General features: G+C 39.0%; 2 protein-coding genes across 3 annotated transcripts in view; one reads left to right on the top strand and one right to left on the bottom strand.

Annotated features, from left to right (window-relative positions):
- Positions 1 to 27238, top strand: part of mRpL37 (mitochondrial ribosomal protein L37) — a 367007-nt gene that overhangs the window by 81099 nt on the left and 258670 nt on the right. The gene's annotated exons all lie outside the window — the stretch shown is intronic.
- On the bottom strand, positions 12366 to 19379 carry LOC137238710 (uncharacterized). Its single transcript, XM_067763800.1, has 4 exons — positions 19329 to 19379; positions 18117 to 18412; positions 12854 to 14652; positions 12366 to 12784 (listed from the first exon to the last, which is right to left on the bottom strand). Exons 1-4 carry the CDS (start codon positions 19377 to 19379, stop codon positions 12366 to 12368), a joined length of 2565 nt encoding a protein of 854 aa, XP_067619901.1.

The raw sequence follows: 27238 nt of genomic DNA, 5'->3' as shown, positions 1-27238 counted from the left end.
TTACTAGCTAACATTACAAAATCATGGGAATGCAGGAAGAAGTAGATAAATTTCAAATTCAATGCAATACCAGATACCTATGACTAATAGACAAAGTGTCTGAACTCATATAAAAAAAATTTAAACTTTTAGGGCCACCCTAATGCCATATTATTAATAGGAGCTAATTCTAAATCATAAAATTACAAATTCAAATAAAATGAAACAAAATAAGAGGGCGAACAAAAAAAAATTCAAGTACCCTAATCCCTGATCTACCGCAACCGCTCAAGTAGGCATAAGATCAATTATGTACACAGCAAAAGTAGGTCATCAAAGGAAAAGAATTTATGTGTATATGAAAACAAATGGTATGTATGTAAGTGCAAATGTACGTTTGTGACGTTTTTCATGCATGCACATATGTTCGTTGCAATCTGTTTTTATTTTTCTGATTTGCTAATTCCTGTTATATTTTTGCAAGAGCAGGAATCTATGCTAACACATGTACATACAACTAAACAGGTGTATTTTGATAAATTTTGATGTTTCACTCAAAACACTCACCAAGTTACTCTTCTCATCCAACGGCGCCGCTGCAGTTGAGTAGCTGAAACAAAAAACTCAAACATACATATATACATACACTCACGGTAGCCACCCTCAATCACTCAACCAGATCGCTCGCTTGCAATCTTGGTTATTGAGTGTTTTGATAGTAATAACTTTACTGCCGTGGTGACAATATGTTAACTAAGCGTGTAATAAAAAAAATTGTAAAAAAATTATGAAAGCGATGAAAAATAACTTTCAGGTGCTTAAAAGCAAGCTCCTGGTGCAAAAGGTGTGAAAGGCGGGGGTAAGTTCGCCGGACTCGTCCCGACAACTATATATGGATGTGCAACCTGTGCAAACCAAATTATTTAAATGAAATCAAAATTCCGTAATTTCGATTTAGTAAAAAAAAACTAAAAACGCATGTGCGGAAGTAGGACTATGGGCAGAGCACACCGATAAAGATCGGTGTACTCAGAACATAGTAGCGGGCCGCAAAAAGAATAAAAAGAGAATTAAAAATAAATGTCAAAAATAGGGAAAACTGCCAATAAAACTAATCAGAGAGATTTCACCAAAACGAAAAGTGTAATGACTAATTAATCAAACCAAACTTCCAAAAAAAATGAACAAAAAGCGCAGTGAAATCTCAGCGAGAGAAATTAGTTAATAAAATCTTCAAACTAACACCTACAGCAATAAAGATAATTTGATCTAAGCCCTTAACTTTTTCCCCACCCTTTTTCCTACCACGAATCTACCTCCAAAAAGGAATATACCTATGATTAGCTACATATATTAAATGTAGGCGATAAAATAAAAAAACTACGATTTGTTGGAAACAAACAAATTTTGAAATTAAACTTCGGTGGTTATTTCTGCTGCTGCCGTGGTGGTTTGTTGGAGTTGGTGATGATCTCCGCCAATCCCGCTTTTAGGCTGCTCTTCCTGTAGGCAGTGTTGTTTTCGCTAAATCCTCACTTGTGTATAATATGTGCATATTTTAATAACCTTGCCCTATTCTTGGTGATTTGGTTGCTGGCCTCTAGGGGCTAGACGAGCTGGTAACAATTAATTCTGTGGAACTGGCCGGTGGATGTGTGGCTGGTATTGTTGTTTTTGTGGCGATATCTTGCTGATACAATATGTGGCTGTTGTTGGTGTTGGGCCGCCGATGCCAAAATAAAAGAATGATGTGTGGTGGCTGGTGAAAATTGTAATTGCCAATAGAAAATAAGTGGTCGTGCTTGTAATTGGCGTTGCGCCACCGATGAAAAAAAATATATATGTGGTCTATATTAAAGTGGTGTAATGACTGCTGTTGGCGTTGCGCCGCCAATAACAAAATTATGTTGTATTTTTTTCTTTTGTTGGGCGGGATGTCGCCAATTTCAAAAAGACGATGTGTTTGTTGTTGGGCGTTTTGTCGTCGGCTAAGAGGCCAAAAGGGTAGTGTTGTTGTAGTTGTTGTTATGGTGACAATAGAGTAAGTTAGGGTATTGTGATATAGGTTGGTAAAGTGATATACCCGCGTGTTTTCTAAAGTATGCACATCTGTACAAGAATCTCTTCGGTAACAGAATAGTAACGGTTAAAAACCGTTACTGCAAAGGAATGGCTGGCGTTGATCGCTTAGATTGCTATCAGTGTGCTAAAATATTTTATCGCGTGTAGACGTCAACAATTTTGCGTGCGTTTCAAAAAGGGATATTTCCAAAGTTTGCGAAAATTTTCCACTTTTTATATTTTATTTTGCTTTCTTGTGGATATATTCAACAATACTTAAGGTAATTACTTATAATTTATTAATAATATTCTGTGAAACAAATTTTCGTTCTTGAAAGCTCTAGTTTGGTTAATGTGATATGGTAAAAGTTGTTTAATGTGATATGTATATCACATTTTACACACATTATATTACATTAAACAAATAAAGGAACCTATTTATAAAAGTAAAAGGCAGCTCCAATTATACCCGCAGGCCATGCCAAAAAAGGGAGAAATTCGTAAGTGGAATGCAGAAAACATGAAAAAAGCCATCCAAGCTGTTAGAGGTGAAAATATGGGAATATTGTTGGCGTCGAAAACGTATGGTGTTCCATTTGCAACTTTGCAAAGAGCTGCGCGTATTACTAAGGAAATCAATGATATACTAGCCACGCCATTGGGTCGAAGACCAGTTTTTACGAAAGACAGGGAATTGGAACTGGTAAGGTATTTAAAAGATATGGAGGCAAAATTTTGGGGACTCACGTCTCGTGATGTCCGCTCATTTGCATTTCAAATTGCAAAGCGGAACAATATTGAGAACACATTTTCTGTAATGAAAGAATGTGCTGGAAGGGATTGGCTGCGCGCATTTCTACGCAGGCATAAGACTGAAATAAGCCTTCGCAGTGCTACCGGGACTTCATTGAATAGAATAAAAGGCTTCAATGAGGAGAACGTTAACAAGTTTTACAGTTTGTTGGAACAGGAGTACGAAAAGTATAACTTCAGCCCGACTAGGATTTGGAACGTTGATGAGACAGGAGTGTCTATCGTTCAAAGCAAGCATCCAAAAATTTTAGCTGCCAAAGGCAAAAGGCAAATTGGATGCATGATATCAGCAGAAAGAGGATCTCTCATAACGGTTGTTAGCTGCATGAGTGCTGGTGGTACTTTCGTTCCACCCTTTTTCATATTTCCAAGGAAAAAACCCTCTCCACTATTGATGAAACATGCTCCTCTTGGCTCCGATTCAGCTTGTCACATATCTGGATGGATACAAATTCCCATATTTACAATGTGGTTTATTCATTTTATGCGGTTCGCAAATCCTTCAAAGGAGGACCCAGTTCTGCTCATTTTAGATGGTCACTACAGCCATACAAGAAATATTGAAGTTCTTGATAAAGCTCGTGAAAATGGCGTTGTGATAATATAATTGCCACCACATTGTACCCACAAGATGCAACCTTTGGACAAAACATTTATGGGTCCTCTGAAGACATACTACAATGAAGAAATAAGACGATTTATGCGCGAAGAAGGTCGAAAAATGACTCAGTTCGATGTTATAGAACTTTTTGCTAAAGCTTATGTTAAAGTTCAAAATGCACAGATAGCGATTAACGGATTCAAGTGCACTGGTATTTATCCGTTTGATAAGAACAAGTTTCAAGAAAGCGATTTTATCCTTCAAAGCCAAGAAAATGTCCTTGAAAACGCAAAACTCAGAGACGAAAGCGTATCAGACGAACCAATGGCTAGCACGAGTAGAACAGCCTTTATGAATTCCTTCACACCATGGGAGATTTCTCCGCCACCTAAGCTAAAACAGACAACCAGCTCTAGAGGCAGACGTTCAGAAGCAACAGTACTAACAACATCTCCGTACAAGGCATCTTTGGCAGCAAACATCAAAAATGTTGAAAACCGAAAAGAAAAACATCGATCAAGCGAGACATCGAAACCCCGTAAAAGTGCAAAAGTACCAAGGATTAAGCAAGTTAGGAAAAGCTCATCAAGCGAGTCGGAAAAAAGTTTGCTTCTGCCAAGTTCAGATGAAGAATGTTGGGCCGAAACACCACCTTCTAAGGATACGCTGTGCGATTTTTGCAACAAATCATTTGGGGCAGATGAGGAAACAAAAACTTGGATACCATGTTTGCAGTGCGACTTAGTTTGGGCACATAGCAAATGCCTGCCTAAACGTCAAGCAATATTTGTTTGCGAGTCTTGTGACTAAACCTGTAAACCAACTACTATATTTATGTATTTTATTTTTATTTATTTATGCTGTAAGAGTATTTTGTTTTGTTTGTTTTTTACTGAATTATTTTTGAAAAAATATTGAATATGTTTTTGTTTTAAATAAATGAGCTAGACGGCAATCATTCCATTAATGTAACCTGTCATTTTAAAAATTTGAAAGTTATTTTTCTCTACGCAGAGCTTGTGGGTAATGTGGTATGGTATATCACATTAGCTCATATAGTATATCACATTACCTCCCCAATTTGACAAAACGACTTTTTTGACTTTTAATGGTTTTATAGAAATATCTTCCGAAATACTTAATATAATATAATATTGTTTCAGGATATGGTGCATAATGCTTGAATTTGTTGAATTTCATTATTTTTTATCAGGTCGCTCAATGAAATGTTGAGTAGTAGTCAAAGAAAATATACCCATATCACAATACCCCAACTTACTCTATATTGCCGATACAAAAAGGTGCTGTAGTGGTTGTTGTTGTGGTGTGCGCCACCAAATTAAAAATGTCGTGTAGTGCGTGGTAGTTGTTGCCGGGCGGTATGCCGCCAAGTATAATGTATTTGTTTTTGGGTGGTACGCCGCCAATATACGTGCCCAGTGGGTCTTTCCCAAAGGAAAATCAATTGTACGCTGAAATTACATACAAAAGAAAATCTATTTAGAAATTCAAAAACAAATGTGTATCTATGTGCATATACATAATTGCCTACGGATTTCTTGTCTGCATAGTCATATATTCATCTACATATATATATTTGTATGCAGAGATGTATATGTCGATGCAAGTTTTCTTTTGGCTTGCTCTGGAGATAGGCAAGGTTGAAGCCCCAGCTCCCGTCAAGCATGCCTAAAAAAAGAGTATAATATCTTACCTCTTGTAAATTGTAATTTTTTGACAACTGATTCCAGCTCTTTGCACGTACCGCGGAAACTTTTCGACGCGCACAATTTTCTTTACAAAGCGGTTTAATTCGCGCACTACTAAGGACTATGCACTTTGTTATTTACGGTTGTAAACGCGCACTTCACTTGTGATTTTTCACTACCTCACTTGCACTGGGCACTGTTGAAACAAGACTTTGGCCCGTTGACTCAGTTTTCCCCTTCTTGTAGCCACCGCCGTGGTAAGAAACGTTTCCCAAAAACGGAAAATTTTTACCATCATATGCCAAACTTTCTTTTCGGCTTTCCCGTATTTTCCATCTATACAATCATGCACTCATACATTCATACGCTTACCGCTCCACAAACCGAACACCTACACAGATACATTTGGTTCGTGCCTTGACCGCTCGCACTGATGCATTCACACGCTCATAGCCTTACACACATACACATCCGCATACATCATACAGAACAAAACAAACACATAGGTGCATGGCATTCATCAATGTTGCTAGGTTGTTAGTAACATAGTGACTGCTGCTAACAACCTGATGCCAACGCGCAACATCTTATTTCCGCTGCAACATTGTGTTCACTATAGCTACAATGTGGTCGATACACAATTTTATTAGGTTAATGGCAACATTGCGGCTAAGGCACGGACCTGGACACGAAACACATAAACACATAGACACATATGCACGCTGCCACTCATTCTAGCCAGTATGAAGACAGGCTGTCGTTACAGGCTCGCAACCGCCGATGGGGCCTGTACTATGGAGCGTGTGCGTAAAGAAGTTTAAACGCAGCCTGGCAAGTATTATTTCCCGCGGCCAACGTGTGGCCTCGACCCACGACTCGCTGTCGGACCTATTTTTTTTCTCGACTTTAAATTTTCACACTGCTTACCTACAAACTAAATCACCGGGCTAATGCTACTACTTAAACCTATACCACAGATACTACTCTACCTATCTAATAGTAAATAAAATATCACAGATAAAAAATAAATAAATAAAATAAAATATCACAGTTAGCAGAAAAATTATAAAAAATTTATAAAATAAAATATCACAGATGGCAAAAAAAGTGAAAAAAAAAATATCACAGATCAAATAGTCAGGTAGGTAAAAACAGTAAATCAAATAAATAAATTAAATAAATGCAAAAATAATAAAATAAATAAAAAGTCAAGAAAAATAAAATAATTTAATAAAATAATCACATACGTCAATAAATTAATGAATACAATACGTCAGTAAATAAATAAATAAAATACGTCGATAAATAAATAAATAACATAGAACAAAAGTACTAGCACTACGAAAAACATTTAACTATTTTGCAAAAATGTTTTTAGCATGGTATACGCCGATCTTTTTCCCACTACTATCGCCAAGCTCGTACATTGAATTACCTATAGAATTAAGTACGATACATTTTACTTGTTTCGGAGCTATCTTGGCGTTGTAGTTATCGACCTGGGAACTTTGCTTAAAGTTTCGGCGGTATACCACTTGTCCAATCTGAAACGTTACATCTCTACTTCTAGTGTCATATATCTTTTTACTCCTATCATGGGCCAACTTCAGCTCTTTCATAATCTTGTTCCTAATCATTTGCATTCTATCGCTTGTTGCCTCTACCTCACAATCAACATCCTTTACCGCCGTCAGCTTTCGGTATAGCTCATATGATGCATCATGCTGTATCATAGGCATACCGAAAATGGCAAAATATGGCGACATGTTGATTGCAGAATGTGCGACGCTGCGGATTGCAAACGCGGCATCACTGACGCACTTGTCCCAATTCTTTTGATTGTCCTTTATAAAGGATCTTATGATTTGCAAGACAGATCTATTTACCCTCTCCGCAGCGTTACTTTGTGGCGAGTAAAAGTTGTTGAAGATCTCAGATACAAACTGTTTTCCGTTGTCCGAATGGACATATTCGGGCACGCCGAATATGTGGAAAACATCCCTCTCTAAATATTTTATGACTTCAGCTGAAGTTGCCCTTCTCATCGGTTTTAAAAACACAAACTTCGAGAAATGATCAAGACAAACAAAGACATATACATTACCATCTACAGTACGCGGATACGGACCCATAACATCAATGAACAGACGTTGGAAAGGTCGTTCTGTTAGCTTCTGTTTACCCATCAGTGGCTGTTTGTAGACATTTTGTGTTTTATTAATTCTGCAAGTTTCACACTCTTTAATATATGTGCAAACATCTGAAACCATGCCTGGCCAGTAATATTTCTGACGCAGTCGGGATAAAGTTTTGTGCATGCCACCATGACCAGCGGACGGTGAGCTGTGGGAAGACTACCAGCCCCGGTCGCAATTCCGACGGTACCCAGAGCTTCCAGGTCCGCTAGAAGATCATCGCCCCTGTCGAATTGCGTCCGTTTATAAACGTAACCGTCCGATAAACACAAATCCGGTAACTTGTCTTTGTTCTCGGTCACCGTTTTCTTTAACTCCGTATACTCCTCCGACTCGAAGCACGGTGACTCGAGACACACGTCTATGGCTCGGTCATTCGTCTGTATTTCGTCCATGTGCATTCGTGAGAGTGTGTCGGGAACCACGTTTTGTGCACCTTTTCGATGTTGGATATCGAAATCATAACCCTCGAGTTTCAAACTCCACCTTGCCAACCTCCCAGAAAGATCTTTCTGATTCATGAGCCATTTGAGGCTGGCATGATCAGTTATGATGGTGAACGGGGTTCCCTTCACGTAAGGTCGGAATCTTTTAACACTCACGATTGCAGCATAGCATTCTAGTTCTGTTATGCTGTAGTTTTTCTGCGCTTTATTTAGTTTTGCCGAAACGTAGGCAATGGGTCTTTCGTTCTGGTCATCGTCCAACTGAAACAAAACCCCTCCCACTCCGTCCGTTGATACATCACATTGAATATAAAAGCGACGATTAAAGTCAGGATGTGTGAGCACCGGTGCAGAAATCAAACTTTGCTTTAAGATCTCAAAAGATTTCATCGCTTCGTCAGTCATAGTGAATTTCTTAATTTCTTTCTTGAGGCAGTCGTGCAGCGGAGCTGCAATAGTCGCATAGTCCTGTATGAAACGTCGGTACCAGCCCGACATACCCAGGAACCGTCGTAGTTGCTTCGGGGTTTTCGGAACTGGAAAGTCCCTCACAGCTACCACTTTATTGGCATCTGTCCTTATACAACCATCCCCGACTACGTACCCTAAATATCGTACCTCCTTAAAGCAAAACTTGCTTTTTTCTACATTAATAGTTAACTAAGCCTCACGAAGACACCGAGCGACCTTTTCCAATAAACACATATGGGACTCGAAATCTACAGAACAAACTAACAAATCGTCAAGATAAACAAAAACACATTCACGTAAAGCGGCCGGAATGACCTTGTCCATGAGACGATACTTTCGTTGTGCAGCATTGCACAACCCGAAAGGCATGACCGTGAAATGGTATAGGAGTCGGCCAGGGACAGTAAAAGCAGTCTTTTCTCTTGACTTCTTCTCCAGAGGAATCTGCCAGAAAGCGTCCTTCAAATCTATCGCGGAAATAAATCGTGTATTTTGTAGTCGGCTGAGGATTCCATCAATGTGGGGTAAGGGGTAGGCATCCTTAATTGTTCGTTCGTTGACTTTGCGAGCGTCAAGGCACAAGCGGTTTTTCGTCCCTTTTATTACCAGCGATACCGGCGAATTCCAGCTGCTGTTGGACTCCTCGGTGACTCCCATGTCCAACATTCGATCTAACTCTGCGTATATGAGTTTTTGAATAGCTGGTGAAATCGGGTAATGGCGCTGCTTTACTGGCAGATTCTCGTCAACCACCTCGACGACGTGTTCCTCCTTATCTGTTTGGCCTAGCCCTAATACCGCGAAGGACGGGAATTGGGCTTTTACACGCTCCAACCTATTATTTTGCTCCGGCGTTAAAACGTGCTGTACAGCATCGAAAGACAAGTCACCCTCGGCGGGCACGAGCTCCGCCACACTGGCAACATTTGGACACACATTCCCATTCGTACCTTTACTCACAACACTCATACCAAAGGCCTGCCAAAAATCTATCCCAAAATATACTTCCTGTTGCAGATCAGGAACTATCAAAAATTCTAATTCTCTGATCGTATTATCCCACTCGACTGGTAACTTTATGACCCCCCCTACCACGGCGGTTTCGAATAATTTGGCCCTTGATTGGCACAATCAAGGCTTCCTGTCCCCGAAGGAGTGCAGCTGAGTCTTTGCCTAAGCAGCTGGCGCTCGCCCCTGAGTCCAAGAGAGCCTTCCTGACCTATAGTGGTTTTTGCAAAAAATCTATTATCACCTTTCACGGTGACTACGGTGGCAATTATTTTACTTTTCAGCCGCTTAAAATATCTCCTCTTACGCATTTTCTCTATTTTCTTAACATTTCTCTTCTTTCTATTAAATCTATTGTTTCACAAAAAATTCTTCTCCTAGCTTCTTCATATTCTACCTTTCTCTGGTGTAAGCTTTTTACCTCGCGCTGTTTCAACTTTCGCTCTACCTTTTCAACTTCTATCTCCCTCTTCCCTACTCAAAATCTTTACAGTTGTGCTGCCGGGTTGCCTGTCTTCTGGCTGAAGTCCCCGGTCAACTCCGCCAGCCTGGGGTTTCCCTGCTTCGGTTTAAAAACACAAAAGGACGAATCACTTCCACACGCAAAACATACCATATTGTGGAACGAGGACGAACATTTATTTGGTTTTTGTGCTTCTGCCGGGTTTTTCACAAAGTGATCCGGCATACCACACGAAAAACACAACATTAAGTGGAAGGGAGAAGCACAAAAGGAGTTGACAGTGGGCTTGGACGCGGGACTAACAGAAGGACGAACACTATTGGGATTTGTGGGGAGTTGATGTTGAGGTTGAGATTGGTGTTGGGGTGGACGTTGAGGTTTCCTATCAAAAGCTTCTATTTTTGATTCTCCTAACTGCTCAGGAAGCTCGAAGCCTACCTCGCTGATCACTTTAGACCTGCTCTTATTTTCTTTGATGAGTTTTTCGGCTCTCTTGCATTCCGCCTTGAGCTCCGCCAACGAGTCCATTTTTACGGCGAAGGTCAAGTTGGCCAGGTACGGTTTGAGGTTGCCCCTGATGATGCCAACCAACTCCCTCTCAGGGATCTTCTTCCGCAAACGGAACATCAAGTTGTGGACTTCGCTATAAAAGTCGTCGAAAGCTTCTGCGGGTTGCTGTTTCCTTTCCATTATCTCACGGATGATTTCGTCGTCTGACTCGGCGGACTTGAAGTGACTTAGCAGTTCTGCTTTCAGACCAAAATACCCAAAATCGGGATCATCGGAATGATCTTCAAGCACCTGCCAATACCACTTCAAGGCACCGCCGGAAACCAGACAATGAAAGTCCGTGAATAACTGGTAGTAGATGTTGTGTTGTTCCCGCATTCTCTCTACCCGGAATACGAAGCTTTCGACGCTCATTCCCTTGTTTGTCCCATCGAATTTGATGTGCCACTTGTCCAAATCCAATTTTTTCCACCTTGGAGGGTTACCACCGTCTCGCTCGGCAGTCCGATTGGTATTGGGCGTACCGTCATCAGCAGTAGTTTCCCCCCTCTGGTCTTGAGGTTGTGGCGTCGATGCCACGGCGGACCGATGTCCCGAAGGTTGCGCGGAAGCCTCCATATCCGCTACGCGACCACCTAGGATATCAACATTGGTCTTAATGCTCCTGACCTCCCCTGCCATTTGCACAACCAAGTCTTGTTGTTGCGCCATCATAGCCATCATTCGGCTCAGCTGTTCGACATTGGTGTCTTGGCGGGTGACTTCAGGAAGAGGGGCATTAAGACCTCTGGGATCCCCTACTGGTGCGCTCATCACCGGAACATCGCCCCCTCGGGCACCCTCATCTCCGCTATCCGCCATTTGGCACACCAAATCGATCTTCTGGGAAAAGTTCAATGAATTTTCAGCCTCACTGACTGACACTCCGTTCGCGACAGATATCCTAATCGGGCGTTCAGGGCCAAAAGATCCGAAGATCCGCGAAGCGCACCTATTAAAATAGTCTGTGGGCACAAAGTCGACGGCCCTCGGAATACCCGTGTCGATTTGGTTAAAAACCGAACCAACTATTTGGTTTTCTAACGCGCGGGTTCGGCTCCTGGTTCCCCGTCTATTGGAGTCTAGGTTACCCAATCCCCCAAAAACTCTATTCTCGGCCTCTTTCTCCTTCTCCGACATCCACTGTCGGTATGCGAAAAAATTGACGAAGAAAAAATTTAAAACGCGAAAAGTAACAAAAGTTATGGAACCCTAATAAAGAAAATAAACGGGAGAGTTCAAAAATACTATATTTAAGTATTTATTTCAAAATACCCAAGGATTGAAATAATACAAAAAAAAAAAATCAAGCAAGCAAGGTTGTGATGAATGTAGGGCAAACTACAAATCCCAATAACCAAAGATATAAATAAAATATCAAATAATATAAAAAAAAAAACAATATAAAAACAAGATATAAAAAAAACAATTCAATTTCGTAGGTTTGTGTGAATATGTGTGTGTAAATAAGAATTCAGTTAATGTGTATATGCGTATATCTTAAAGATAAAAATTCAAGTTTAAAACCAAAAATCAAAAAATTAACATTATGTTGCTTCCCATACCAAAAAAAACTAAAATAACTTTCAACCCCTATACTTGCGCGTAAAATCGCAAAAAAAAAATAAAAGAAGTATCAGATAAAGATTTGGGTATGTAATAGGTATGTGCGTATGTGAAAAAAGGATATCTATAATCAAAAGATGTTAACTATAAATTAAATTAAACAATTTAAATTTTAGAGTGCTAAACGACTTATACGATACAACATATAAAATTGAAACAACACCTTTTAGTCGTTTAAATTGTTTTATTTATAACATTACAATTGTTTCGACACGCGCGTGGTGTCATCATCAGTTGCTAGTTTTCAACTAACCATTGTCAACAGAAATAAACAAGTAAGCCTAACAAAATCACTCAGTGAAGCATTAAAATAAAAACAAAAAAAAACTGATACAATGCAAATACAATGTATAGAGAAATGAAACAAAGATAAAAAAAAAAAAAAAAAATTAATATGCAATAACAAAATTAATATGTACTAACAAGACACTGAACTAGCGAAGTTTACTGCAACGCTGTGAAGAGACTAGAATACAGTGGACCAGTATAACGATTTACTGAGACATTTTTGTTTACATAAATATGTAACGATTCTAAAATATTCAATCTATTTACATTAGATTCAGATTTAATTAATTTGCAATCGTCAAAACTTATCGAGTGCTGACTCGATAAAGCGTGTTCAGCGATTCCACTTTTCGGTTCAATATTTTTTATGTATTTCAAGTGTTCGTTGAACCTGGTCCGAACAGTGCGTGTCGATTGGCCAATGTATTTTGCACCACATTCTTTCCCGTCGTCATCTTTGTATGAGCAAGTGATGGAGTAAATTCCCGGTTTGTCCAGACTTTCACACTTATCTTTGGCTGAATTCAGTAAGGATTTCAGTTTTGTTGTAGTTTTCGGAGCGACTTTTAAATCTACTGCATTAAATATTTTTTTAATATTATCAAAAGATTGCGAATCATATGTCATGCTACACCAAGACCTACTTTTATCTTCCACGCCTACCGTTTCGAAAAAAGAACTGCTCTCACGTCGATCTTTTTTGGTTCGGTGTTTTCTCACTAGCTTCTCTATACTGCTAGAGCTATACCCATTTGTTTCTGCAATATGTATTATTGTCTGCTTTTCTTTTTTATATGCGTCATCGCTCAGTGGGACATTTATAAGACGATGCACCATCGAATTGAAAGCAGCTAATTTGTGAGAATAGTGATGGTTCGACTCAATTGGGATAAAGCGCTCAGTCGATGTCGGCTTCCGATAAATATTAAATTCGATAGCTCCATCAGTATTGTGTTTAAGTTTTAAGTCCAAAAAGGGCAAATCGTTATTGGTTTCGTGCTCGCATGTAAATTGTATGGAATTATTCATTGAATTAAATAAATTCAGTGTCTGCTGGATTTTGTTTCTCTCAATGATAATAAAGCAGTCATCAACATATCGAGTGTAAAAACGCGGAAAGAGAGAGCTTCGAATTAGCTGTTCTTCTATTGTGTTCATGAACAAATTGCAAAGAAAGGGGCTTATATTTAACCCCATCGGTAAACCATCCTTTTGTTCATAGAACTCACCTCTAAACTGGAAAAAGGATTGGTTAGTGCAAGTATAAGTTAAGTCAAATAGTGCATTGGCAATCGTTGGATTAATATTTTGTTTATCAAGCCAAATACGCAACGAATCCAAGTCGCCATTTCTTGGTACATTCGAAAAATACGAAGTTATATCGAATGAGGCAAAACAATCCTTGGAAGTCAAATGTAAATTTTTAATCTTTTCGATTAATTCCAGGGAATTTCTTATCGAGAAATTATCGAAGCTTTTGAGCTGCCTGAAGTAGCTACTTAGCCATGATGCAATATTTGCTATGGGCGCAGTGTATCCAGCAATAATAGATCTAAATTTGTTGCCCGGCTTATGAGCCTTGTATAAGCCATACAAACAGGGCACACGCACATACGATTTATGCATTTTTTTAGCCCATCGGCGACCGAACAAATCCGAATACTTTTTTCGACATTCCAGCACTTGTTTCTTAATTTTTGGAAGAGGATCCTTTACCTTATTGTAGTTCCCTTCCTCTATTAAGGTACTCATACCTCTGTTGTAATCCTCTCGATTCAGTACAACCACGCAGTTACCTTTATCGGCTTTTGTTATATAAATATCCTTATCGTTTGGTGATTTTACGGCGCTTTGCAAAAAACTGGATTTTTTGAGTTTTTTTGTTTTTGATTTTGAAGTTAAAGCCTGCTTTAATTTATGACGTACGTTTTCCGCCATCTCGGGTTCCATTTTTCTGAGGGCTAACTCTGAATCCACGATGATATCATTAATTGGTGAACATTTGTGCGGCAACGCGAAATTTAAGCCTTTATTTAAAAGCTCTTCTTCGTTTTCATCTAGTATAACGTTAGATTTGTTTATAATAATATTAGGTATGAACTTACTGGATTTCAATGTAGACGGTTTGGGTTTTCTTAGTTTAGCCAACTTAATTCTTTTTCTTTGCATTAGCTGTCGAGACAAACGCTCAAGCTTTGCGTTTAATTTTGTCAAGAAGTGATCCCATATTACTGAGGAACAACTGCAAGCCAATAACTTATGTAGTTTATATGCCAATAACTCACACGAGGATAAGTGGGCATGTTTTTGTTTTAACGCCTGACTTAACCAAATCACTTTTGCTTTTTCAAGCGACGCTTTTCCTACTGGGCACTTGCTTTTGCCTAAATTCATCGATCTTTCCTTTAAATGCAAAAGCAAGTGCCCAGTAGGAAAAGCGTCGCTTGAAAAAGCAAAAGTGTTTTGGTTAAGTCAGGCGTTAAAACAAAAACATGCCCACTTATCCTCGTGTGAGTTATTGGCATATAAACTACATAAGTTATTGGCTTGCAGTTGTTCCTCAGTAATATGGGATCACTTCTTGACAAAATTAAATGCAAAGCTTGAGCGTTTGTCTCGACAGCTAATGCAAAGAAAAAGAATTAAGTTGGCTAAAATAAGAAAACCCAAAAATTTGTTTTCTCTTTTTTTTTTTATAAAAAGCAGAAATTTAAAAACATCTAACTTAAAGTTTCGATGTAAGTTGAAACTGAATTATAATATATATATAAGTCTTGGTGTGTTTGGTCCCGCCTTGGCGAGGGTTCGGTGAAGGCAGTATGTCCGTCCGTAACTAAATACCTCAAGGTCTGGTTCGTCGTGCTGTCCGTGGAAGTGTGGCACATCACGCCCAAGAGTTAGTCCCTAAGAGTGGATGCCACACCTCTTTTCCTAACTATCGTGGCGACGACTGCAAACCTCACCGGCAGTGCTGGACTCCCGGTAAGGTAGCTTAAACAGCTCGCCACGACCTTCTGCTAACGTCCGTCTTCTGGCTGAGTGCCATCCCAGGTACCACTTAGTCCAGTTGTAGAAACCAACAGAAGGAACCCTGGCATGAATACTCAGCCACTCCCTATACCTTTGTCATGACGACACTTGTCGACCAGGCGAGCCCAATCGGCGTTGCCATCATGACAGTCCCTGTTCTGTCAAAAGGCGGAAATAGGGATTGGGTTTGGATGGAACATGGGATAAAACAAGGAAGGAAATCTAGAAGAAAAGTGGGAAGATTAAAGAATTGTGAAAAATAGAGTTACTTGAAAAAATGTGGGAAATAAAAAAGATTATCGGGCTATTAACCGTTGGGCGCCATTGTTACGTGGCTGACTGTTTGGGTGGTGAGGAGCAGCGGCAAGCAGGTATGCTTGCGGGCCCAGGCTAGCTCGTCGTTGTGGGCGGGGTATTGCTCCACCGACATCACCCGCAGCCACATGAACAAAATAGGGGTTCATACCTGCATGATGAGAAAAAGAAGGGAAAGCTTAAAAAGATAGAAACATACGTGAGGGGCACAGTTAAGAGGGGGAAAAGATGAAGGCCTGTCCTGTCAGGTGGAGTCTACCCTCCATCTGCAGTGCAACTTGCACCGCACCGTGGGCACTGTGCTGACTCCTACTTCCTTACAGTGCCCCCAAACCTGACATGAGTCTGTCCCCTGTCACTCAGTCATTTTCCCTAGACACTCACCTTCACCTAACCTTTCCGCGCACACGCGCAGCACCAACACCAAACTTAAAACTTTAGCCCTGCATAATGAATGTATTAAAATTTCATCCAAACATAATTCTTATAATTTATTTACAAAATTTTTGGTTTACAAATTACCGACTAACACCCTACTACCAGTTCAATAATTTCAACAAAATTTTAAACTCAAAGTTTACTACAAAATAATTTTCCAAGGATTTCAAAAGGCTTAACTAGTATCAATTTCTAAAGTTTCTATTTACTCAAAATAAAAATAAAAAACAATGCTCAACTATAATGCTGAACTTTATTACTAGCTAACATTACAAATTCATGGGAATGCAGGAAGAAGTAGATAAATTTAAAATTCAATGCAATACCAGATCCCTATGACTAATAGACAAAGTGTCTGAACTCATATAAAAAAAAATTTAAACTTTTAGGGCCACCCTAATGCCATATTATTAATAGGAGCTAATTCTAAATCATAAAATTACAAATTCAAATAAAATGAAACAAAATAAGAGGGCGAACAAAAAAAAATTCAAGTACCCTAATCCCTGATCTACCGCAACCGCTCAAGTAGACATATGATCAATTATGTACACAGCAAAAGTAGGTCATCAAAGGAAAAGAATTTATGTGTATATGAAAACAAATGGTATGTATGTAAGTGCAAATGTACGTTTGTGACGTTTTTCATGCATTCACATATGTTCGTTGCAATCTGTTTTTATTTTTCTGATTTGCTAATTCCTGTTCTATTTTTGCAAGAGCAGGAATCAATGCTAACACATGTACATACAACTAAACAGGTGTATTTTGATAAATTTTGATGTTTCACTCAAACACTCACCAAGTTACTCTTCTCATCCAACGGCGCCGCTGCAGTTGAGTAGCTGAAACAAAAAACTCAAACATACATATATACATACACTCACGGTAGCCACCCTCAATCACTCAACCAGATCGCTCGCTGGCAATCTTGGTTATTGAGTGTTTTTATAGTAATAACTTTACTCCCGTGGTGACAATATGTTAACTAAGCGGGTAATAAAAAAAATTGTAAAAAAATTATGAAAGCGATGAAAAATAACTTTCAGGTGCTTAAAAGCAAGCTCCTGGTGCAAAAGGTGTGAAAGGCGGGTGTAAGTTCGCCGGACGCGTTCCGACAACTATATATGGATGTGCAACCTGTGCAAACCAAATTATTTAAATTAAATCAAAATTCCGTAATTTCGATTTAGTAAAAAAAAAAACTAAAAACGCATGTGCGGAAGTAGGACTATGGGCAGAGCACACCGATAAAGATCGGTGTACTCAGAACATAGTAGCGAGCCGGAAAAAGAATAAAAAGAGAATTAAAAATAAATGTCAAAAATAGGGAAAACTGCCAATAAAACTAATCAGAGAGATTTCACCAAAATGTCTATGACTAATTAATCAAACCAAACTTCCAAAAAAATGAACAAAAAGCGCAGTGAAATCTCAGCGAGAGAAATTAGTTAATAAAATCTTCAAACTAACACCCACAGAAATAAAGATAATTTGATCTAAGCCCTTAACTTTTTCCCCACCCTTTTTCCTACCACGAATCTACCTCCAAAAAGGAATATACCTATGATTAGCTACATATATTAAATGTAGGCGATAAAATAAAAAACTACGATTTGTTGGAAACAAACAAATTTTGAAATTAAATTCGGTGGTTATTTCTGCTGCTGCCGTGGTGGTTTGTTGGAGTTGTTGATGATCTCCGCCAATCCCGCTTTTAGGCTGCTCTTCCTGTTGGCAGTCTTGTTTTCGCTAAATCCTCACTTGTGTATAATATGTGCATATTTTAATAACCTTGCCCTATTCTTGGTGATTTGGTTGCTGGCCTCTGGGGCTTGACGAGCTGGTAACAATTAATTCTGTGGAACTGGCCGGTGGATGTGTGGCTGGTATTGTTGTTTTTGTGGCGATATCTTGCTGATACAATATGTGGCTGTTGTTGGTGTTGCGCCGCCGATGCCAAAATAAAAGAATGATGTGTGGTGGCTGGTGAAAATTGTAATTGCCAATAGAAAATAAGTAGTCGTGCTTGTAATTGGCGTTGCGCCGCCGATGAAAAAAAATATATATGTGGTCTATATTAAAGTGGTGTAATGACTGCTGTTGGCGTTGCGCCGCCAATACCAAAATGATGCTGTATTTTTTTCTTTTGTTGGGCGGGATGTCGCCAATTTCAAAAAGACGATGTGTTTGTTGTTGGGCGTTTTGTCGTCGGCTAAGAGGCCAAAAGGGTAGTGTTGTTGTAGTTGTTGTTGTGGTGACAATATATTGCCGATACCAAAAAGGTGCTGTAGTGGTTGTTGTTGTGGTGTGCGCCACCAAATTAAAAATGCCGTGTAGTGCGTGGTAGTTGTTGCCGGGCGGTATGCCGCCAATATACGTGCCCAGTGGGTCTTTCCCAAAGGAAAATCAATTGTGCGCTGAAACCACATACAAAAGAAAATCTATTTAGAAATGCAAAAGCAAATGTGTATCTATGTGCATATACATAATTGCCTACGGATTTCTTGTCTGTATAGTCATATATTCATCTACATACATATATTTGTATGCAGAGATGTATATGTCGATGCAAGTTTTCTTTTGGCTTGCTCTGGAGATAGGCAAGGTTGAAGCCCCAGCTCCCGTCAAGCATGCCTAAAGAAGAGTATAATATCTTACCTCTTGTAAATTGTAATTTTTTGACAACTGATTCCAGCACTTTGCACGTACCGCGGAAACTTTTCGACGCGCACAATTTTCTTTACAAAGCGGTTTAATTCGCGCACTACTAAGGACTATGCGCTTTGTTATTTACGGTTGTAAACGCGCACTTCACTTGTGATTTTTCACTACTCACTTGCACTGGGCACTGTTGAAACAAGACTTTGGCCCGTTGACTCAGTTTTCCCCTTCTTATAGCCACCGCCGTGGTAAGGAACGTTACCCAAAACGAAAAATTTTTACAATTACATGCCAAACTTTCTTTTCGGCTTTCCCGTATTTTCCATCTATACAATCATGCACTCATACATTCATACGCTTACCGCTCCAAAAACCGAACACCTACACAGATACATTTGGTTCGTGCCTTGACCGCTCGCACTGATGCATTCACACGCTCATAGCCTTACACACATACACATCCGCATACATCATACAGAACAAAACAGACACATAGGTGCATGGCATTCATCAATGTTCCTAGGTTGTTAGTTACATAGTGACTGCTGCTAACAACCTGATGCCAACGCGCAACATCTTATTTCCGCTGCAACATTGTGTTCACTATAGCTACAATGTTGTCGATACACAATGTTATTAGGTTAATGGCAACATTGCGGCTAAGGCACGGACCTGGACACGAAACACATAAACACATAGACACATATGCACGCTGCCACTCATTCTAGCCAGTATGAAGACAGGCTGTCGTTACAATTTCTCACATATGACTTTCATATCTCCCTTGATTTGATTTCGTTTACGTATCGTGATTTTGCACATATTGATTACCACCAACTAGAGATGGAAGTTGATTCGGTAGATTGGGGATTAGTCTATACCCTAATATCAGCAGATGATCAGATAGAATTCCTCCAATCAAAAATCAACAATCTGTTTGAAAAGTTTGTGCCATTAGTTTTGAAGTCAAAATGCGCCAAGAGCCGCCCATGGTTTAACGATGAAATAAGAGAGTTTATTGTAAAGCGTAATAAAGCGTATCTAAAATGGAAGCAATGCAGGTCTGAGGAGGCATACCATGATTTCAAACTTAAGAGAAGGGAAGTCACAAAAGCCATTAAACGTCAAAAGATGGCGTTTTATGGAAGCCAATTCAACTCGGCCATAGGCTCCAGTCAAATATGGAAACGTATTCGTGAAAAAGGTATTGGTGCTAAAAATAATTTCAATGATGAATCCCTGGACATCAACGACTTAAACGAAAAGTTTGTCGATTTATCGGTATGTACCTAATAGTAACATATGCTATGACCGTTACAATGAAAAAGGTAGTTTAGCTGCGTCTAATTTCAGTTTTAAGAGTGTTGATGAGTGCGATGTTGTTCAAGCTATACTTAGCATAAAATCTAACGCCACGGGTTTTGACGGGATTCACCCGAAGTTTTTGAAGTGCTTACTCCCAAAGATCTTACCATACCTTACTAACGCTTTCAATACAGTTTTATTTACGTCGAGTTTTCCAGACTCCTGGGAAAAATCTAAAATTATTCCGGTTAGGAAACCCAATGGCGACTTTAGGCCAATTCACAATCAAATCTGTTACTTCATCAATAATAACTCACTGCTTAGCCAGTATCAATCTGGATTTAGACCTAACAGGAGCTGTACCACAGCTCTTCTTAAGGTCACAGATGATATAAGGTCAAACATAGACAAAAATAACGTAACATTTCTAGCTATACTTGATCACTCTAAAGCTTTCCACACTGTAGATCACACACTTTTATGCATAAAACTCAATAAATTGTATAATTTCTCTTCATCGTCACTGAGCCTAGTTCAAACTTACTTTTTCGGTCGTTCACAAGCCGTAAGTATGGGAGACTCAACATTGAAACTTTTGATTGTAACAAAAGGTATCCCTCAAGGATCAATTCTCGGTCCACTTTTATTTATGCTTTATATAAATGATATCGTGGATGTTATAAAGCATTGTAACATTCATATCTATGCAGATGACGTTCAACTATATCTTGGTTGTCCCTTAGATTCCATAAATGCTTGCATTGGGAACATAAACATCGACCTAGATCAGATCTACTCTTGGGCCTGTCATAATGGCCTAGTCTTGAACCCAAACAAGTCCCAATGTATAGCAAGATATAAAAAACGATTTGACCTAGCAAATTTTCACGAGATAAAGTTGAATAACACTGTAATAAAATATGTAGACACTGTAAAAAATCTGGGTGTGATTTTCAATAGAACGCTAACATGCAACAACCAAATAATCGCTAATGTAGACCGCGTGTATGGAATGCTGAATTCACTATGGAGTGTCCAGCAATTCACACCACCTAAAATTCGCCTACTTCTAGCTAAAGCGTATCTTATACCTAAATTGGTATATGGCTGTGAACTACCGGTTGTGATAGCACGGTAGGAGGAAACTTAATATCCTATACAACAACGTGGCTAGGTATATTTACAGTGTTAAACGTTATGATCACATCTAAATTTTTGCTCTAAAAATATTTTCCATCTCATTTGAAAATCTCTTAAAAGTCAGATGCTTAACATCGTTACATAAAGTCATAGTTACACATGAGCCAGATTATTTGATGGAGCGTTTTAGTTTCACGAGATTCTCTCGATCACTCGCTATCTGTAGCATGAAATATACTTGGTCGGTTACCGAGCGACAGTTTTTTGTTGTCACAGTTCGCCTTTGGAATAATCTACCAATAGCGATTAGAGGTTTGAAAAACACAACCCGGTTCAAACACGAAGTTATGCAACACTTTGCCAAATTATTTCTATACCTCTCTCTCTATTTCTTCATTGTATATGTTTTTCATCTATTCTAAGTACTCCGAATATTGTTTTTCTTCAAATATTCTCTGGTTATATTCAGCTGGCGACCACCGCGGTGTGATGGTAGCGTGCTCCGCCTACCACACCGTATGCCCTGGGTTCACACCTCGGGCAAAGCAACATAAAAAATTTTAGAAATAAGGTTTTTCAATTAGAAGAAAATTTTTCTAAGCGGGGTCGCCCCTCGGCAGTGTCTGGCAAGCGCCCCGAGTGTATTTCTGCCATGAAAAGCTCTCAGTGAAAACTCATCTACCTTGCAGATGCCGTTCGGAGTCGGCATAAAACATGTAGGTCCCGTCCGGCCAATTTGTAGGGAAAATCAAGAGGAGCACGACGCAAATTGGAAGAGAAGCTCGGCCTTAGATCTCTTCGGAGGTTATCGCGCCTTACATTTATTTATTTTTTAAACAAGTGAACAAGAATTTAGGTTAGAAGGGTATTTTGCTTTCTAGTCCAAAAACACATCGAGCTGCACACAATTTTTATAAAACTTTAGATGTGCGCGGTTAGCTCTGTTGACGTTGGTGTAGCTCGGCAGCATCCGTTGGAAAGTCTTCGGGGCTACCCCTAGAGCTTCTAAGAAAGTGAAGTCGACGAAGGTGTGAGTTCGAAGTCGCAGTCCTAGAGGTTCTGTATTGGCATATGGTGTGGGGGTCAGGAGGCGTGGTAGCGACTGGTTGTAGGGATTGCTACTGTTCGCACATCGGGAATTGTAACTCTTAAAAACAGCCGAAAACACTGGAGGCGCCCTGTGCTACGAGAGTCATGAGTATTAATAGACCATTAATAGCAACCGTAAGTCGCCTTTGTGCGTGACCGCCAAGGAGCCACAAATGATTTAAAGAAATTGTGTTCCCGACGATTGTTAGGAGTTAACCCTAGGTGAAACTACGCTTTGCACGAGATATGCAGACAAAAGTGTGGCTATTTTATGTATCTCTATTTCTTTTCAGCAGACGCAGCAGTACCAATTCCCAAGACCGGGGTTAGGTTCGAAGCCTCTCTGGAGTAAGTGAACAAGAGACAATCCCTCCGCAAGGAGATACTCCTGCACATTTTCAACGGTCTGCGAGATCTTGAGGCAAAAACCCCGGATCTTTCCGAAATGGCCAACACGTTGATTTCCTTAACTACATACAAACAAACCCGTACCCCGGCGCCGCAGGTATATAATAAAGCCTACGCCGCCGCCGCCGATAAAGCGATCGGCGTAAACCTCTAATACATACATACATTATTTGAATTTTATATATATAGATAGAAGATAGATAGAAGATGTGGATAGACTGAAGTTAACAAAAAATTTTAACGGTGGAAGATTATTAAACATCCAAAAGGAATAACAGCCAAACAACTCTGTAGTCAAGCTTTAGCTGTTACAATAACCTAGGTTTGTACGGCAGCCATAGTTCTGAAAAATCCCGTTTGTAGGGAAGGTGCTACGCCCACTTTTCCCCAATTCCACATTTTAATGGAGGTGTTAGGACTTAACCTCATATAGCCGCTTACCAATTTTCATTAGCCTACCATTACTACATCCAGAGATATGCAGTATGATAAACTCCATTTATATGGGAGGTGCCACGCCCCCTTCTCCCCCACCCCACATTTTCTTGAGGGTGTTAGATATTGACTTCTTATAACTCCTTGCCGAATTTCAATGTTCTAGCATGAATACCTTCAGAATTATGTAGTACCAAATATTCATTTTGCATGGGAGGTGCCACACCCCTTTTATATATCGATATTATTTTTAGCCATTGACCATCCTTGGAAGGGTTCTGGTGGGTTGTGCAAATTTGGTTGTGTTCGGTCGATCTGTTTAGGACGCAACTCGATCTATACCTACATACATACATACATAATTTGAATTTTGTATATATAGATAGATAGAAGATGTGGATAGACTGAAGTTAACAAAAAATTTTAACGGCGGCAGATTATTAAACATCCAAAGGGAATAACAGCCAAACAACTCTGTAGTCAAACTTTAGCTGTTATAATAACCTAGGTTTGTACGGCAGCCATAGTTCTGAAAAATCCCATTTGTAGGGAGGGTGCCACGCCCTCTTTTCCCCAATTCCACATTTTAATGGAGGTGTTAGGACTTAACCTCATATAGCTCGATGTATATTGGAACGATTTTCCGTCATCCCTTGTCAAATTTGGTTTTGAGACAAACCGGTTTCGGCGGTGTGCCATCATCAGTGTCGATTTTCGTTCTGATCTGTTGTTGTCATTTGTCCTGTATTTATAGTTCGTAGGTATATGATCAGGTATTGTCAAATTGATGCTTGTGTATATTTAGTTATGTGTATGTGCTGTGCGTTCGTTCAGAACCGAGGGTGGTTTACTAATCGATTTGTGTGGCTGACTGGGGTAGGTAGAAATCTGTGATTTTAGTCGTTTGACCTTCTTTGTCGGTTTTTTGTTTTGGTGTGTTAATTGTTTTGTGTTTATTTGTTGTTGTGCGTTTGTCTGTTGTACCTGTGTGATTAAGTTGTTTCCTGTAAACAAGTTTTAAAGGCTCGAATATTGTGTCAGAAATGGTGTTTATCTGTTCGTTTATTATTCTACCGTCGAATGTTTTCTGTTTGTAGATTTCCATGTTTTCGAGTACGTTGAGACGTCGGCCCTTTTCTTGTATGTGAAGAACCCTAACTGTTTTATTGATGTTTGCTGGGGAACATTCATTCTCGACCATGTGATTCGCGAAGCTCCTTACCAATTTTCGTTAGCCTACCATACTATATCCAGAGATATGCAGTACGATAAACTCCATTTATATGGGAGGTGCCACGCCCCCTTCTGCCCCACCCCACATTTTCTTGGGGTGTTAGGGATTGACTTCTTATAACTCCTTGCCGAATTTCAATGTTCTAGCATGAATACCTTCAGAGTTATGTAATTCCAAATATTCATTTTGCATGGGAGGTTCCACGCCCCTTTTATATATCGATATTATTTTTAGCCTATGACCATCCTTGGAAGGGTTCTAGTGGGTTGTGCAAATTTGGCTGTGTTCGGTCGATCCGTTTAGGACGCAACTCGATCTATACATACATACATACATACATAATTTGAATTTTATATATATAGATAGAAGATAGATAGAAGATGTGGATAGACTGAAGTTAACAAAAAATTTTAACGGTGGAAGATTATTAAACATCAAAAAGGAATAACAGCCAAACAACTCTGTGGTCAAACTTTAGCTGTTACAATAACCATTTGTAGGGAAGGTGCTACGCCCTCTTTTCCCCAATTCCATATTTTACTGGAGGTGTTAGGATTAACCCCATATAGCCCCTTACCAATTTTCATTAGCCTACCATTACTACATCCAGAGATATGCAGTATGATAAACTCCATTTATATGGGAGGTGCCACGCCCCCTTCTCCCACACCCCACATTTCCTTGGGGGTGTTAGGGATTGATTTCTTATAACTCCTCGCCAATTTCAATGTTCTAGCATGAATACCTTCAGAGTTATGTAGTACCAAATATTCATTTTGCATGGGAGGTGCCACACCCCTTTTATATATCGATATTATTTTTAGCCTTTGACCATCCTTGGAAGGGTTCTAGTGGGTTGTGCAAATTTGGTGTGATCAGTCGATCCATTTAGGACGCAACTCGATCTATACCTACATACATACATACATAATTTGAATTTTATATATATAGATAGATAGAAGATGTGGATGAACTGAAGTTAGCAAAAAATTTTAACGGCGGAAGATTACTAAACATCCAAAAGGAATAACAGCCAAACAACTGTGTAGTCAAACTTTAGCTTTTATAATAACCTAAGTTTGTACGGCAGCCATAGTTCTGAAAAATCCCATCTTAAGAAGGTGCCACACCCCCTTTTCCCCAATTCCATATCTTACTGTATGTGTTAGGACTTATCCTCATATAGCTCTTTACCAATTTTCACTATTCTACCATTACTACATCCAGAGATAAAATGCCTGTTTCCAAGAAAGCATCTTCCCCCGCTCATGCAAACGTGAAATACTGGTCCTTTTGCTGATACCTGGTAACGTTGTATGTTGCATTCGACAGGAAAGATTCTCGAGGGTATTTTAAGTGAGCGTCTGCAGCAGACCCTGGAAAGCGCATGTGGCCAGTTAAATAGTCAGTTTGGATTTTAAAAATCAAGATACAGAATAGATGCAATACAAACAGTTGTCAATATAGCCCGTGCAGCCATAATAGGAGGTCAAAATAAAAGGAACTCTTAAACAAATTAATATCAAAAATATAAAAATAAAAATGTAAAATAAAATAATTTAAAAAAAATTTTAGCTAAAGGGTTTTATTGAAAACAATACTTACATTTAGTAATAATAATGCTAAAAGCTAAAAAATAATTAGGTAGGTCCTAGGTACTAGTCATCACACTCCTAATCAATCTAGGGCGTTGATCAGACAATTAAATAAAAGCGTTGGGCGCATCACCTGATTAAGTTTCATTTGGTCTTACTTATGACTATCAATAGCAATTTTACGCGTCCAACGCTTTTATTTAATTCTGATCAATGCCCTAGATTGATGAGCAGTGTGATGACTAGTACGTAGGACCTACCTAATTATTTTCCAGCTTTTAGTTTTATTATTACTTAATGTAAGTATTGTTTTGAATAAAACCGTTTAACTTAAACATTTTTTTTAATTATTCTATTTTCAAGTTTTTAGTCTTTATTTAATTGCTATTATTTCTCATTCTATTTAGTTCATTTAGCGACTCATTGTTACAAGGACTCTTTCCTGACAATTTGTAAATCTAGGTCACATAATCCTTCCAAAGACTCTACTCTACTCGGCGCCACATATGCTTGTCCCCCCTCGAACTCCAAAATATTTTGATGTTACTTCTACCGGACTGTATGGAATAATTGTTCCAAATGTGAGCCAAATCGGACCACAAATACAAGCATTTTTAAAACCTCGGTCCTTGCCACAATTAGCGGGATTTTTTTTCATAAAGTGATTTATATTTCTGTATGTGTTCCAAATAGAAGCCAAACCGGACGAAAAATACGTTTTTTTTAAATATCTCGATCTTTGCGCCACCTGGTGGCGATTTTTTTAAACGGTTTTATTTAGCTTGACTTGACAGGCTGGCCGGCACGAATTTTGTAATTAAACTTAAGTAACTTCCCGATGAGCTACAAGGTTTAAACTTGGCATATAGTTCAGAACCCGATGACAATGCAATAATAAGAAAAAAACTCCGATAGGTGGCGCATGGATCGAAATATTTCACAAAATCGTATTTGTGGTCCGTATTTGGAACACATAATACATACATGAATAGAAAGCGACCTATGATGTCCGATTTGGCTCATATTTGGAACAAATATTACATACAGTTCGGTAGAAGTGACATCAAAATATTTTGGAGTTCTAGGAGGGACAAGCATACGTGGCGCAGAGTCGAGTAAAATCTTTGCAAAGATCATGTATTGAGGACTTAGAATGTAACAAATTGTTAGGAAAGAGTCCTTGTAATAATGAGTCACTAAATGAACTAAATAAAATGAAAAATAATAAGCAATTAAATAAAGACTAAAAACTTGAAAAAAAAAAAATAATAAAAAAAATGTTTAAGTTCAACGGTTTTATTGAAAATACTTACATTTTGTAACAATAATATTAAAGCTAGAAAGTAATTAGGTAAGTCCTAGATACTAGTCATCAC

The sequence above is a fragment of the Eurosta solidaginis genome, chromosome 1, assembly GCF_040869045.1.
Source record: "Eurosta solidaginis isolate ZX-2024a chromosome 1, ASM4086904v1, whole genome shotgun sequence".
NCBI lineage: Eukaryota > Metazoa > Arthropoda > Insecta > Diptera > Tephritidae > Eurosta > Eurosta solidaginis.
Note: the sequence above shows the minus strand (reverse complement) of the source record. Positions and strands in the feature narration are given on the sequence as shown.

Bases quoted from the DNA above. Each gene is read 5' to 3' on its own strand.
- LOC137238710 (XM_067763800.1), bottom strand. From the start codon at position 19,379: ATGAGTGGCAGCGTGCATATGTGTCTATGTGTTTATGTGTTTCGTGTC. The intron at 14,653-18,116 runs GTATTGGCGGCG...TGCTTTTTCAAG, and splicing joins AAAAATACAGCATCATTTTG to CGACGCTTTTCCTACTGGGC. The intron at 12,785-12,853 runs GTAGGTCTTGGT...TATTTAATGCAG, and splicing joins GGTAGGCGTGGAAGATAAAA to TAGATTTAAAAGTCGCTCCG.